The 15,281-nt window shown below is 38.7% G+C and overlaps 1 protein-coding gene across 2 annotated transcripts in view; it reads right to left on the bottom strand.

Annotated features, from left to right (window-relative positions):
* Positions 1-523: 523 nt before the first annotated feature.
* Positions 524-15,281, bottom strand: part of NDUFS1 (NADH:ubiquinone oxidoreductase core subunit S1) — a 15,089-nt gene continuing 331 nt past the window's right edge. Inside the window, exons 2-19 of one of the 2 annotated variants that reach the window (XM_014954326.1) lie at positions 14,785-14,952; positions 14,456-14,547; positions 12,902-13,009; positions 11,081-11,157; positions 10,908-10,989; positions 10,673-10,803; positions 9,748-9,933; positions 9,139-9,273; positions 8,584-8,698; positions 7,477-7,622; positions 6,734-6,862; positions 5,395-5,524; positions 4,744-4,904; positions 3,321-3,475; positions 2,527-2,702; positions 1,640-1,774; positions 1,367-1,439; positions 524-1,045 (exon numbers count right to left, since the gene is read on the bottom strand). In XM_014954326.1, coding sequence (XP_014809812.1) covers positions 954-1,045; positions 1,367-1,439; positions 1,640-1,774; positions 2,527-2,702; positions 3,321-3,475; positions 4,744-4,904; positions 5,395-5,524; positions 6,734-6,862; positions 7,477-7,622; positions 8,584-8,698; positions 9,139-9,273; positions 9,748-9,933; positions 10,673-10,803; positions 10,908-10,989; positions 11,081-11,157; positions 12,902-13,009; positions 14,456-14,547; positions 14,785-14,848 — 2,187 coding nt within the window. In that variant the 5' untranslated portion in view covers positions 14,849-14,952 and the 3' untranslated portion in view covers positions 524-953. The remainder of the gene's footprint in view (positions 1,046-1,366; positions 1,440-1,639; positions 1,775-2,526; positions 2,703-3,320; positions 3,476-4,743; positions 4,905-5,394; positions 5,525-6,733; positions 6,863-7,476; positions 7,623-8,583; positions 8,699-9,138; positions 9,274-9,747; positions 9,934-10,672; positions 10,804-10,907; positions 10,990-11,080; positions 11,158-12,901; positions 13,010-14,455; positions 14,548-14,784; positions 14,953-15,281) is intronic. The other variant, XM_014954325.1, reaches the window with a different exon arrangement.

A 15,281-nucleotide genomic window follows, 5' to 3' on the forward strand; every position in this document is an offset into this window, starting at 1 on the left:
TTTTTTTTATAATAAAGTTGGAAGTGATGGCTTTATGTTACTGTTCCCACTTGTGTGGTTCCTGGAAGGATTACTCTAAACTTTATTACCCTTGTAGCCTGTTGAAGAGGAAGCTGTACTTTTTCCAAACTTACATTAACCAACATAATAGAGGAGTCGCTATTCTGAATCTAAAGCTTAAAATAAAAACCCAACCGAAAACCAGCACACACAATCCCTTCCCCTACTTTGCTATACTGAGATCAGCACACAGAGAAACTATTCTGAGATCTCTTCTGTATTTGAACTGGTCCAGCTAAAGGCCTTTATCTTTTTGCTCAATATTTTAAGTGGTGTGTGAAAACTGCTTTTCTTTTTCACAACATCAAAATTATTTTTATTTCCCGCGAGTACTTTCCCAACTGAAACGAAATGGAGAAACACACAAATACCCAGAGCAGTGGCAGGTCTGAACACTGACATAAACCAGGTACGTTTGACTCAAAAGAGGGAGAACTTGCTCTGAAAGTGCACCACAAAAATAGCATGTTCACACTCTTACCAGTTCTTAATATTAAGATACATAGATACTCTGGAAGAAGGTTACAACTAGTATTTTTGCCACGTAGACTTGTTCTAGCAAATCAAGACTTAATACTGAGTGTCTTACTGAGTTCTTTTCATGCAAGAAGTGTGAGCCATATGAGTTACACAGGCAATGACCTGTTTGGTATTATAATTTATTTGTATACAATCATCATGTACTCTGCCTCTGGGTACAGTAAGTTGAGTGCTGCACGTTCTGTCAGACACAACAGTCCTATAGTAATATGGGACTATTTGAGCTGATGAAAATGTGAATGAAGAAAACAAAAATACAAGGACCTAGCAAATGGATTTTGAAAAAAAGTATTAGTCACAGCAGTTAACTGCAACAAATACTTGGATGGAAGTGGTAGCAGTCTGATTAGTCTCTAGCAGATGGATGGTTCTTCTACTGCATGAGCACCTTCAACAACAGCTTTCACACACTTGGCCATTGTCTGGGATGCTCTACTGATTGAATCTGAAAAAAAAATAAATCCAAACACATGTTAGTGTGTTACAACTGTTTGTTTTCAAGATCATACACAGATACAATATAAAAGAGATTTACTACAAGACTGCATAGACAGAGGATAAATTAAAATGCTTAGTTGAAAATGTAGTCAGATAGTCTGTGCTTTATGCAAATTCCAAATCACTTTACTGGAAGATTTTGTTTCTTGAAAAGACTTAAATCCTATATATCTTAGTGGAAAGCTTTAAATGCCTCATAATAATCTTACTGTAAAGCTAAGTAAAATGTATTGCTGGTTTCAGAATGGAAAGGCCATACTATACATACCTGTCATATAAAAGTCCTTTATTGTGAGCTGAGGTGGAACAAGAGGATCAGCAAGAAGCTGTTGCTTCACTAACTGTGGCAGGAAAGGGAAAAATAAAGAAAGTCAGCTTTATGACAGGAACTCATTACCAAAGCATTTGTTTAGTGAATTCTATGTTCAGTGCAAGTCAAAGAATGCTTGTAGCACTACACATGAAGAAGGACCATTTCTTTAAAAAGCATCATGCTTTGTAAGAGCACTAAGTCATGCCCAGATGCTTTAGTTGTGGTTACCTTTGACAATTCATTTGCCTGGGTGAAGTAGTTAGCCTCTTCCACATCGTCATACCGAACCAGATTAGGGGATACTTCTTCCAAACGCTTCCGTATTTGATCAAGGTTCTCATAAGGCAAGGTCATACCAGCCAACTAAGAGATTCACAGAAAGAAATGCCATCAAGTCTACAGATTTCATACATAGTGGTTTAGATTGCCAATCCATTAACATACCTAAAGTAAAATCAGGAAAAATCTACACTCCTGAAAACACAGGCAGTTATAATGTACAAACTGAAGCAAAGTCACAATATTCTGTTGGACTTCAGATGCCTACAGTAAAGGCTTCCCCATGTTAAAAAAACTAGGCTGTCCTGTTTAATATACAGAGCGATAAAAGACAAGAAGTACTTTTCTCTACTTTTCTCCTTCCATACACATATCACTTGTACTTTCCCTAGCTTACCACCAAATGTGATTAAAAGTTGATACAATTATCAATGCATCTTGTTCCCAGTGACTAGCAAGCACGTATTTCATCTTATCTGATGATATCAGATGCTGTCCTCAGAGTTCATATTGTTCTTTTTCTAAAAAGCAGGAAACTGCATCCTCCTATCAGTTTCCTCTAAAGCACTTCATGAAGACCTGCCTAACTTGCAGTTTCACCCGTTACGCATTCCAATAGCATACAGCAGCTATAATATTAGTGCCATCCTCAAAAGGGAAACAATATGATTTAACTTACAGAACTAACAAAGGATTCAATACAAAACATTACTTCTTAAGACTAGTCACGTATTTCCCTGAAAATGTACCTCTTTTTTGGAAACACTTTTCAATATACAAGGAACTTAACCTCTCGGTGTACTTTTATTAGAAGCAATTTATAGCAGCACCAGTACCTCAGAGACAGCTCTAATAATTTTCCAGTCTTCCCTTGCCATCCCAGGAGGAGTTACTGCCACTCTTGTCTGCTGGGCCCTACCCTCAGTATTCACATATGTGGCTGCCTTCTCTGTATATGCTGCTCCTGGGAGAATAACATCAGCCATGGGAGCTCCCACATCCCCATGATGTCCTAAATACGTGGGAAGAGGAAACAGTAGACAACCATATAAAACATAAGTCAAAATAAAAAGAAAAGCTTTACTAACAGAATACAGAATTTCTGTATTCCCAGGAAAAAAAAAAAGGAAAAAAAAGAGAGAGTTTCTGAGGTTTGCTTAAGCAGCACTATAAAGCCTATTAGGCTGACTGCTCTGAGATCTTACTTGCCTAATACTTTGGGGAGAACGAACGGACTACAAGCAGTAGTAAATGGTAGTTCATTCTCTATAGTCAGTCAGCTTTGGGGGGCTCCTGGAACTAAGATGCTTACTGAATGAATATAAGATGGTATTATATATTTCGGTATGACAGAACAGCTGGGAACCAATGGCATTTTGCCTGCCAGGTTTGAAGCTATGCTCCAGAAGACCTAACTGGTTTATATTCCCTTATTACTCATTGATTCTCAATTTTACCTAAGAAATAGGTAACCAGTATCTCAGTTATGTGTTGGAACAACCATTTCTTGGCAGAAAATAAAGGCTAGAAATTATCAAGGGTCAGATATGTTTGTAAGAATACGCCACTGTTTAGTCTTTCTCTCCAGCCATTAGATAATAACACTGCTTAATTCACATCCACTAGTTACCTTGATAGATGATAAAACAGTCCTTTGGCAAATCCTGACGTGTTACACAACCCGAATCTGCTCCCAAGAGATACAATACTTTGGGAGGATTTTTCCTAATTGCCTCCACTCCTGGTTTGAAACCCAGATCCAACGCAGCTACCTGGCTTGCAACCCTGTAGGAACAAACACATTATGACTTTGAGTTATTTCAGAATTCTCCCTCTCCCATCAGAATAGACCTTTTTTTTTTTTGACTAAATATTTCAAAGAGATGTAAGAGGTCTCTTAACAGGACAAAAATGAAGCATAAAGGCAACTGAAATTTTTGACAGAGTATTTGACAGAATATCAGATTGGTTTTGCATTTGGACCAACTGATGCCATTTGAAGTTTTCATGGGGAATCTCACCTATTTAAGATGGGATAGCAAAATAAAGCCAGACATTCCAGGCCAGGGCCTGGTGGCAGGCAGCTCACTTATCTGGAACATCAAGGTTCATATTTCGGCTATGAACTGAACTCAACAGGCCTTTAATTTAGAGCACTCATGTGAAAGATGAAAGACCGGGTACTGGACCATCAGCTACCCTGAAGCGTCTAAGATGTAAGACCACTACTTCATCACTATTCATTTATTCACACATAAAAATACTTTTAGAAGAATTAAATAATCTTTCTCATTTTCTGTCAGTTTTTTTCTTTTCCAAAGAAACAGTTTTGCATAATCCTGCATAATCATGTGCCAGAATTAGAATTATTTTTAAAATAAAAAGATTCTCTCTGTAAAGTACAGATCTTCCAATGTCACTCATGCTTGTCTGACATAGTCAGACGTATAGGTTCCAATAAGTTAAGTTGCTTTTTACACTTAAGGTAGAGAGGAGGGTGCACCAAAAGCGTGAAAGTCTATAATACGAAAGACTGCCAAACCACATGTAAAAAAAGGTATCATGAGTGTTCTTTAACTCATAAGTGTTTTGGTATTAAATGTTTCAGTTTCAACACCAGGATTTTCTATTTAAGTTCCCTACAGAGAAGCCAAGCCCTGCTCTTGCTATAGGAAGTTCCATTCAAATATGAGGAAACACTTCTTTACGGTGAGGGTGACAGAGCCCTGGAACAGGCTGCCCAGGGAGGTCGTGGAGTCCCCTTCTTTGGAGATCTTCAAGAACCGCCTGGATGCAGTCCTGAGTGATGTGCTCTGGGCAACCCTGCTTTGGCAGGGGAGTTGGACTAGATGACCTCTAGAGGTCCCTTCCAACTCTGACAATTCTGTGATTCTGTGACTTTCTCGAGTCTCTGAATCTGAGCACCAGTACATTTCCTGAAGTAATCTTTGCTTTACAGAGGTTGTCAATTAAACAGATGGAGTTTTAGAAAGAGAGAAGGGAAGGACTGCCCCAAGAGAAGCCCGTCTATTAAAAGGAAATTTAAATCAAACCTGTGGAGGATGTTCATGACTTTCCAATCAGAACCAACACCGCTCTTAGTCCTGGCATTTTGTGCGATGGTGGACACGGCAGCATGGATAGCCGCTCCGTCACCGCGCTGCAGCGCGGCGCTACCTACCACCACCATGGGCTTCTTGGCCTGGTCGAGGACCTGTGCAAACAAATAATCAAGAAATTCATTCCAAGGCTCTGAAGACAATTCTTGGTGCAGATAATGTAATAAATCCCATAATTTCTACATAAGTCTTCCATGTAAATCTACAGTTCTGAAATAGTCACTGTTTCATGTAGAGACAAAGCCAAGAGAAACTGCTATAAGCAGTATGATACCCTGTCAATGCAGAGCTACACTCTTGATAACCAGACACTTAGGTGAACACAGAAGCAGCTGAAACAGCCTATTCTATACCAAGAAATATTCCAGGAGTTTCCTGCACTGCAAAGTCTTACACACCTGAACACATTAAGCAGTTCACACATACTTGGTGCACACTAATCATTACCTCATCTCTGCATTTGATTAAAAGCAAGTAACTCCATAGACAACATGGTACTTCTCTTCAACTCTGTCTCTGTGGGGAATTCAGATTATTATTCAATAGATCTGAAATTTAAGAGTCACACTCTGAAGTTGTGTGTACCTTGCAGAATGCATGTCTTCCAGAAGCAATGTCCTGAAGTGTCTGTGGGGACTCTCCTAGATGATCATACGTGTAGGTCAAATTTACAGGAGAGCCAACAAGGGCCACTTTCAAGTCATTGTGAAGCCAGCTGAAAACATAGCAAACAGTTTATAAAAATCACAGAAATACAGAGTTTTACTCAACCAAATCCATTAATTATAATTTTAGCAATAACTTGAAATAAGATGCAAATTCTTTCTAAGGAATTTAATCAGCATTCATTGTTTTGGTAACATGCAGTATAGCATTATTCTGGCTGTTAAGCAAGCTTAAAGGTTTTTTTAGAAGGACTATGTCTCTGCATACATTCTGGAACCACTGCAGCAACACACCTTACACGAGAAGTTCATTAACTCAATTCCCTTCTCCCCTCACACTTTTGCCAATGCAGTAGGAAAAAACAGCTTGCACAAAATGAGGTACCACAACTTTAAACCATCTTTTCCAGTTAGGCAAAACCAAACAAAATTTAAAAAAAAACCACCTACAGCTACTATTAAGTTTATTTAGTTTGACTTAACTCTTAGTTATTTCAGAATTGGAGTTAAAGTCATTTTTAGGAGGAAAGAATTCTGAATTTGACAGTGCTCACAGTTTTAGAAATCCACTTATTTCTTACATAAACAAAAATTAAGCTGGTTAGAAATTTTTCCTTTTTTGCAGCTTCTCATAGCAGACATAAAAATTTATGAATTGTTCATAAATTTCATTGCATTTTTTCCTTTCCAGATTTTAAGGCCACTATTGTTTAAAAATATGTATTTTGGAAGATCCCAGTATTAGGAAGGATAGGGCTTTTATAAACCTTATTTCTCTCCTGCTGACATATCTTGTTAAAATTGCTATGTTCAAAAGCTTGGGAAAACCACACTTGCCAATGAAAAATGTTAAACTCTAATGACTGCTTCTAAAATGAGCAAGTCTGATTTGTTACAACAACAATATAAAAAGCAGCAAACTGATGCTGAAAATAATTCTTTAAGGAACATGATTTAACAAACTTCTGTAAGACAAAGAATCTGAGGTATCTGTGTAATGTAACAAAGGAATAAATGTCTGAGCATATGAACTTACGTAAAATGTCAAAGTGAGAATGAACAATATGTAGCTATACACTACATGGAGAAGAGACTCCCTTTTTCTACACATGTATCACCATTCCCTTTACTAAAAAGTGAACTAAATCCAGTGAGTCTGCCTGGATGAATGCTGTCAACTTACTGCATGTGGCTCCACCTGATCATTGTATCAAATCCAGATGGATTTGCACGCTTGTCCACCACCAAGGAATACCAACCTCTTTCGAATTCTGGCATTAAAAAGCGGTGCCTCAAAGCGTGGATTGGTGCCAATCAGAAGCAGGACATCTGCCTCCTCCACCCCGGCAATCTTGGTATTGAGCAGGTAGTTAGAGCGTAAATCTGTGCTATAACAAAAAGATGTAAGAAAGAAAGGGGATGAGAATTCAGTAAAGGGAAGGAATGAAGATATGGTAAAGATTCTCCATGCTCAAAATATTTTTTCATCTCAGGAGAAGAAAAGGAAAGAAGAGATTTGTCAATCTGAATTACTAACCCAAAGAAAAAGTAAGAACTTCTCTCTTTCGTGAGTATCAGAAACACCGAAATATTAAAGGAATTACAACATGGGTATTGTTTGCGTTTACAGTTATTGCAAGGCTTCACAAACTTCATCTGCTGCTACACAATTTACAAAATCATAATTGTACTATAGTTTTCACAACACCTAGAAATAGACTAAATTATCCAACTTATAGCAGAGTGTAACTGGCTTTCAGTAGCCTACTGTTAAACTGCAGCAGCCTCTACGTTCTGTAAACTGTGCTGTAGTAAACACTATGTATCAACTGACAATCCATAAATATTCTCTATAAATGAACACTGTAAATTCAGACAAAACCTGCTAGTGCATCAGCAATTGCTATCCTTGGTCATTTCAGAATCTTACCATGAGACGATTTGCAGGCTGGAAAGTTTATTAACACACTAATTACAGAAAAAAAATTGCCTGAACTCTTACCCAGCTCCAGCAGTAGGGAAGATCTCTTCAGTGCAGAGCGTATCACAATTTACTCTATTCAGTAAGTCCTTCAGAGCTATCAGTGCTTCTGCATCCACCAGTCCTCCCACAATTGCTGCTACTTCCTTACCGTTGACAGCTTGTAGCTGGAGAAAGTATAAACATAAGCAAAGAAACCACTGAAATAAAACGCCACTTGGCCCCGGTTAAGTGTTTGTTACATGAGGATGTGTGTTGTGGAGTAGCACAAACTGATCAGTGGTGTCTGATTTCTGCAAGGCAGCAGCTCCAGCTCCTTCAGAAGCCATGATAAGCAAAGAGGGGCTCTCTGCATTCTGCACAAGTCTCTCCTACTTGAGTTACCGCTGAGATGTGACTAATTCTCATTTGGTGTGGTGAGCAGAGGAAGACTGGTGAATGCTCATGTTTTAATGAGCCTACAGTGCAGACAGAATACAAACTTCCACAACACAAGGACAGGTAGTAAACTCAACTCAAAGGCATTATCTGAGATGAAAGAGGTTTTGTAACAAACCCTGCTACCGTACCATGGACAAAAACATCCTTGAGGAAAGCTGAATTACAGTTACTCAATTCTACTTCATCCCACGTAAAATTTTTAATCAAAATCCAGAGCAGTCATGCAGCACTTCACCGGAGCAGCAGAATCAATCACCACACAGAGGAAGCACTGAGGCAAGTACAATTCAGGTCTAAGTAATACAGAATTAATGGTTTTGACAGCAAAAGTGGTGATAGCACAGTTTAAATAAATTTAAGCAAGACTTCAGATAGATCAGAGTAATTCAGGAAAGCTGCTTCTTCCTAAATTTCTGAAGGAACAGTTTAGTTTCCTATTTAAATAAAAGTAATTTCTCTCCCAAATACCTCATGATAAGACAAAGTTCTTCAGATGGTCTAATCCATGAAACAGAAAATAATATTCAAAAGAAGAAATTTAAGTGGAAATACAATGGATTAGAAGTCAAATGCTCCCCTTTAACCATAAAAAGCTCTTTGCGATATTACTGTTTTGATATTAATCATTGTAACATGTCCAACTTTAGAAATTAATTTTACATTACAGATATTGAAAATTGTTCTTACCACTCCAGCAACACGAGTTAGCACATCCTCCCATGAGGCATAAACAAATAGTCCTTTCTCATTTTTGATCATTGGCTGAGTAAGTCTCTGACGCTTCAGACCATCATAAGCAAACCTAAGTGAACAACACTAATATTACTAAAGAGCAAAGGAAATTGTGTATATTAAATATTTTTTAAGACTGGGTTTTCTAACAGCTTGCAATGATTAGAAAAGAAGAAACACAAGAAATATTTCCCCTGAAAGTTTTTTTCTTCTCAAAAAACAAGCAGAAAAATATGATATAAATAAAAAAGTTACTGTAAAAAAAAAGCTACAAAAATGAAAATATTCGAGTTACTGTAAAAAAAAGCTACAAAAATGAAAATATTCGAAAACTCAGTACCTCCAATTATAGTATTAAAAACATGTTTTACCAATTATTCTTCACTATAGCTTTACAATACTAACAGCAGAATCCAGAAGTCAGTGCTATTGTCCACATTTCTGGTTCTGCAAAGCATGCCTTTAATGCATGCAGAAACACTCAGGTGGGTACAAACACTTCCCACACACCTTGTTTTGTCAGATATCCATTCCTCGTTTATATCTTCATGCAACCTTGGCAAAATTCTCATCACTTCTCCAGTTCTCGTGCTCACTACGATGTTGCTTCCAACTGCATCAAGAACATCAATTGACTCTACCTTCCTGTTTAGAAGAACGAATAAACCATTTGCAGTTTTCTATATACAAGAAGCAATAGACTGCATAACAAACAAAACAACAACAAAAATTAAGTGTTGTATGTTTATCTTTAGACATACATACAAGAGCTTAGTTTCCCAAGATATTTTAAATAATATCCTCAACAATTACTCAATTACAATTTTCCTTCTTATGTGTTTTTTACTGAGCAGTCAGCATAAGAGAAAATTCCTTATTTTAGAGAAAAATAAGGGAAGAATAGTCCACAGACTAAAACATTGTTCCTTCTCTTGAATGAGCTGTGAGTAAATAACAGAATTTGTGTTAGATTCAGTCTATGGAAAAGTCTACAACAAAAATGCAGAAAATAAAAAAATCAGAGAAAACCCTTGGTATCATAGATGGACATATTCTAAGACAAAGTGTGTGACAGAAATGGAGAAAGCTGCATCTTCAGTATGAAGTTAAGATACACACCTTGTCTCCCATGGGCGTGCAGTAAAGGCATATGGCTTGGAGGTAAGAGCACCAACTGGACAGATATCAATAATATTTCCTGATAACTCAGACATGAACATTTTTTCAACATAAGTACCAACTTGCATATCATTTCCTCTTCCGGTTGTTCCCAAGTCATCTACCCCTGCAACCTCACTAGCAAACCTGGTAGATGCAAAAAGAATGAAAAATAGATCTGGAAGGTACAACAGCAACATAGCACATTTTTTAATCTTATCTCATTTTCTTAAGATAAAACATTAGCCTTAGTTCATACACCTGAAAGAAGAAAACAATTGTTTAGATGCATTAGTCAGTGCCATCACATGCAGGACTATACATCTGCAGAATTTCAGTCAGATGGGGCTACAAAAACTAGATGGAGTTAAATCAAAAAACAGAGCAGTTCAGTGCTCATTGAATTTCACAGTCTGAGTCCTAGATTAGTCCTAACTAACAAGCTCTTTCTAGAATTAGGCAGGTACATTGTATTCTTGTCCATCTGGCTCAAGTTTGCTGGTACTAAATCTCAGGACTACAGAACAGCGTAAATATAGCTATAGCTACAAGAAGCTGTCAAGAATAAATCTTGCAACTGTGGCTGAGGAAGTCTCTTAATGTTTCTAAATCCATTCTGGCACTAACACTATGGAACCAGTTCTGCCCTGTAGAATTCTGATTTGACTTTCACGTTTTGGCCAACTCTCTCTATTTCCTGCACGATGGCTGTCCGGTAGTTCTAGGAAACCAGCTATCAGTCCCTAGCAGAAATAAAATTCTTAAGCACAGTCAGAAAAGAAATAAGAAGAATTGACTGCCTCTCATAGTGTTTCTTTAACAATTAACAAACTGATATAAATATGCCTGCTCAGTACTCTCTCCAGTGAAAAATAAAGGACATTACCTGATACATCGAGTGCACTGTATACACCGAGTCATGATTGTTTTGACTAATGGGCCAATGTTCTTGTCCTCCACAGCACGTTTTCCCTCTCTAAATCTACTCCTATCACTGCCAAACATCATCGATTGATCCTAGAACAGACAACAAAAAACAGACGTATCCAGGCTGCTGGAAAGCACAATGTCACTTAAGAGTATTAATGCGCAAGTCTACACAATTTAATTGGATGCTGTACCTGTAGATCACATTCTCCACCTTGATCACAGATAGGACAGTCCAACGGGTGATTTGCCAGCAGGAACTCCATTACACCCTCTCTGCGGGTTCAGGAATTAGTGTTAGTATCAACTTTACATCATTTAGCAGACAGTACAACTAATCAGGTCCAAGAGGCTGAAAAAAAGGTACCTTGCTTTCCTGGACTTCTCAGAGTTTGTCAGTATGTTCCAGCCCTTCATAACTGGCATGGCACATGCAGCAACTGGCTGCAAACATCATAAAAAGCATAAAAAGCAAGCATGAGCACAATGTATTTCTTCTCAACATGGGCACAAATGCCAACCTCCTCCCTCCCCAAATTCTTACATACACATCTGTTATTAATTTAACATGTTGTAGAAACAAGAAGATATCTGCAAGGCAAAAAAAGAAGAAAATCTAACCAATAAAATCAGTAGAAGCCATATTTATTAATAATCTGATCTATAATAAGGTTATTTAGTTGTGATTTATTTCTGTTTAAAGCTGAAAACTTTATGCTTCCCAGTTCCAATTCAAGTAGTTAATAGCAAGAACAAAGTCAGTTGCAACAGATATAAAACAAATCAAAGAGATTCAGCCGAGATATAGAAAACCTCTAGAACTGAAGCTCAGAGTATGCATTGTTTACTAGACATTTATTCGGACAAAACTTGTACAAAGAGTCCTGGAATAAGACCTTTCACAAGATTACTGCAAGATTAACAAAAACTCCTGCTCAGAAAACTAATCCCTCCTACTTTTCAATTACATCACGAGCTAAACCACCATAGAATCATAGAATAGTTAAGTGTTGGAAGTGATCTTAAAGATCATCTTGTTCCACCCCCCCTGCCATGAGCAGGAACACCTCTCACTACACCAGGTTGCTCAAAGCCCCATTCAACCTGGTTTTGAACACCTCCAGGGATGGGGCATCCACAACTTCTCTGGGCAACCTGTTCCAGTGTCTCACCACCCTCACAGTAAAGAATTTCTTCCTAATATCTAATCTAAATCTCCCCTCTTTCAGTTCAAAACCATTACCCCTCATCCTATCGCTACACTCCCTGATAAACGAGTCCCTCCCCATCTCTCCTGTAGGCCCCCTTTATGTACTGGAAGCTGCTACAAGGTCTCCCCGGAGCCTTCTCTTCTCCAGGCTGAACAACCCCAACTCTCTCAGCCCGTCTTCATAGGAGAGATGCTCCAGCCCTCTGATCATCTTTGTGGCCCTCCTCTGGACCTGTTCCAACAGGTGCATTTTATTATGTTGGGGGCTCCAGAGCTGGACACAGTACTCCAGGTAGGGTCTCACAAGAGTGGAGCAGAGGGGTAGAATCACTTCCCTCAACCTGCTGGCCACGTTTCTTTTGATGCAGCCCAGGAGGCTGCTGGCTTTCTGGGCTGCCAGCGCATGTTGCTGGCTCATGTTGAGCTTCTCATCCACCAACACCCCCAAGTCCTTCTCCTCAGGGCTGCTCTCAGTCCATTCTCTGCCCAGCCTGGATCTGTGCCTGGGATTGTCATGACCCTGAAGTAAATTACTATTTTACATCAGACATCAACAGTACCTAATGCATTAAAATATAAACTAATAACTAACTGCAATATCTATTTAGCTAGAACAAACCTGCAGACACTAATCCTCCTGCTGAATTAATACAGTATCTGAAGTTTACTATTTGTGTAATAGCAGCTGAAAACATGTGGTTGAAGCCTGAATTATATAAAATAAAAATATATCTGACTGAAAATGGACAGATACCAAATGTTCACATCCAGAAGCAAGATAATCCATAACAGCCTGAGAACTGACTTTGATTCATAGGCAATCATTGCAGTCCAGGGGGATGAAGGGAAAAATCTGCTTTGAGCAGCTGAATTACAACAATTTGTGTGCTGATGATAGTGCAAACAATTATTTACAAGATTTAAACTAGGCCCTAAGCACAGCAGAAAATTGTAATTCCTATGAAACATAAACAATACCTTGGGAGCTTTCTCTATTTCCACAAGACACATCCTACAGTTTCCAGCAACAGAGAGACGATCATGGTAACAAAACCGAGGTATCTGGATTCCAGCCTTTTCACAGGCCTATAAAGAATAGAAGAAACAAAGGAAAATTAAATTTAATTAGACCTTTCAGTTCCACCTCATGAAACATTCAGTTTTTCAAAGAATAAAACCGTTAGTGCTCAGCAATATAGTGCATTCAACCTTTCATCTTAATAAGTGACCATAAATAAAAAACAGTGATCAAGCAGAAACATGTCAGGCTATCAATTACAAATATTTTTTTTTCAAAATTTGTAACTGATTGAAGAAATGAGAATTGATCTCTCCTTCATACTTTCCTCCAAAAATAGAAATAATTCTCTCTAATAGGACACTAGCAATAAAAATAACTTTAAAGAGAGCATGCACTATTTAAAGAAAAGTTCATCAAAGAGGAAAATTTGAAAAATATAAAGGAAACAACAATGGGCGTAATGACTTCTGGTAATTCTGGTAATGTTGTTACACAGATACTCTCTATAAAGGTACTGGGGCATAGTCTATCTTCAACATCAGCAGAACCCCAACTCAGAAACATTCTGCCATGATATGTCTGAAGAAGAGACAGGAGGACAAATAAGACAGATTTCCAGAGAACAGAAGAAAACAGCCTTTCCTGCATAAAATCCCCATGGCTGATGGAGGGGATCTATGCTATAGCACTAGCTATGCCTGCCAGAAAGCACACCACCAAATTCAATAAAAAAGAGCTAACAAGACCTAATTTTTCTGATAAATTCTACAAAAAAATATCACATGTAAGCAAAACTAAAAAGCTAATAAAAAATAGTACTTAAGAAAATATTACATTAGACTCCTGCCAGGGACATTCTAATGCCTAAATAAATTAGTAACTTGTATCCAAAGAGCAAGGGACATATTTTGAAATAAACACTATGTTCTAACTCACTATACCACATCCCCATTTAATGGCTTCTTAAAAAGATGTTATACTAGAAAAAGATCTACTTGAAATTTTGGCCTGAAAAGCAACAATGCTGAGTACAGGCTGGGAAATCCAGGTTCCATGTCTTCCCACACCAAGAAGACTAAAAGCAGCAAGAGGATAAACATTCTGAATTATAAGAACTAAAAAGAAGAACTGAACTATAAGAACTAAAAACCTGACACACCACTTTAATAAGATACAAAATTAGCAGGTTCTGAAAGACTACCAGGTCAATTAGAGTTCAGAGCAAGAATTCCAATCAGAATTTATCAAAGTCTGTTATTGCATTGCATAAATTTTTGCAGCTAGGATTCAAGCCACATGCATCATCTTTTGAGCAATCACAGCAGATGCTTCTTTTTCAAACAATGAACTTTCCAAATGATTTCTGCCATGTGAAATTGTATCACAGTCAGTGAAAACACCCGTAAGAATTGCAAGAAACAATGCAAAGGGGGTTTTATTGCTACATAGAAAATGCTGCCAGGAAGTGAGATGGGGAGTCCAAGAAAAATTCAGGAGGCTGCTCCCCGCACCTGAAGCACTGTAGTTCCTGGGTTCACCAACACAGGATGACCATCCACAAACACCTCTATTTGGTTGCTGGCTGCTGTTGCAGTTGTACGACCTGGAAGATACAGAAACAGAAAACAAACCCCTTTCAGTTACTGCTAGATGCAAACCATCAGACCCCAGGCTCCTTATCTCACAGTTACACAGTACTGATACAATTCCAGTTCTATGAACAGCACAACACAGAATTCTAGAGACACAAATGAAGTACACGCACACACCCATCCATAAGTCAGTTACACATACACCAATTTTATCACACAGGCATAACCCATAAGCTAGAGGCGCTTACCACACACTTTGGAGGACTGGGCGACCCCAGCCAAGGTCCTGCGGACAGCAGGCAGTCGAAGCATGGTGCTGTGTCAAAAGAGAAAACAGCACCCAGTTTTTATCAGTTCGAGTGTTTGCTGACGAGTTTTAAAACTTCTATACCAGCTGCAGAAAAGTATTTATGCACCTATATGCACAGAGTTATAAGAGAATAAGAAGTTAATGTCTTAAACCGCAGGATATGGCTGGGGTTTTTTTGTAGTTGTCTGTGCTTCACACGTACGTATGTCACCTTATATTAAAAACAGCGCAAGCTGCCGGCAGCCTCGCTCCAGCCGCTACCTCTGCCGGGAGCAGGGAGGAAGGACGCGCCGCCACCGGGCCGCACACCACCCGGCCTGCGTTACCACCGGACACAGCGGCTCGCCACGACCGTCCCGGGAACCAGCCGGGCTCCCCGTCCACCCCGTCCCGTCCTCTGGGGCCCCCGTGCCGGGACCGACCGTGCCGGGCCCT

The sequence above is a fragment of the Calidris pugnax genome, unplaced genomic scaffold (genome assembly GCF_001431845.1).
Source record: "Calidris pugnax isolate Ruff unplaced genomic scaffold, ASM143184v1 scaffold103, whole genome shotgun sequence".
NCBI classification, from domain to species: domain Eukaryota; kingdom Metazoa; phylum Chordata; class Aves; order Charadriiformes; family Scolopacidae; genus Calidris; species Calidris pugnax.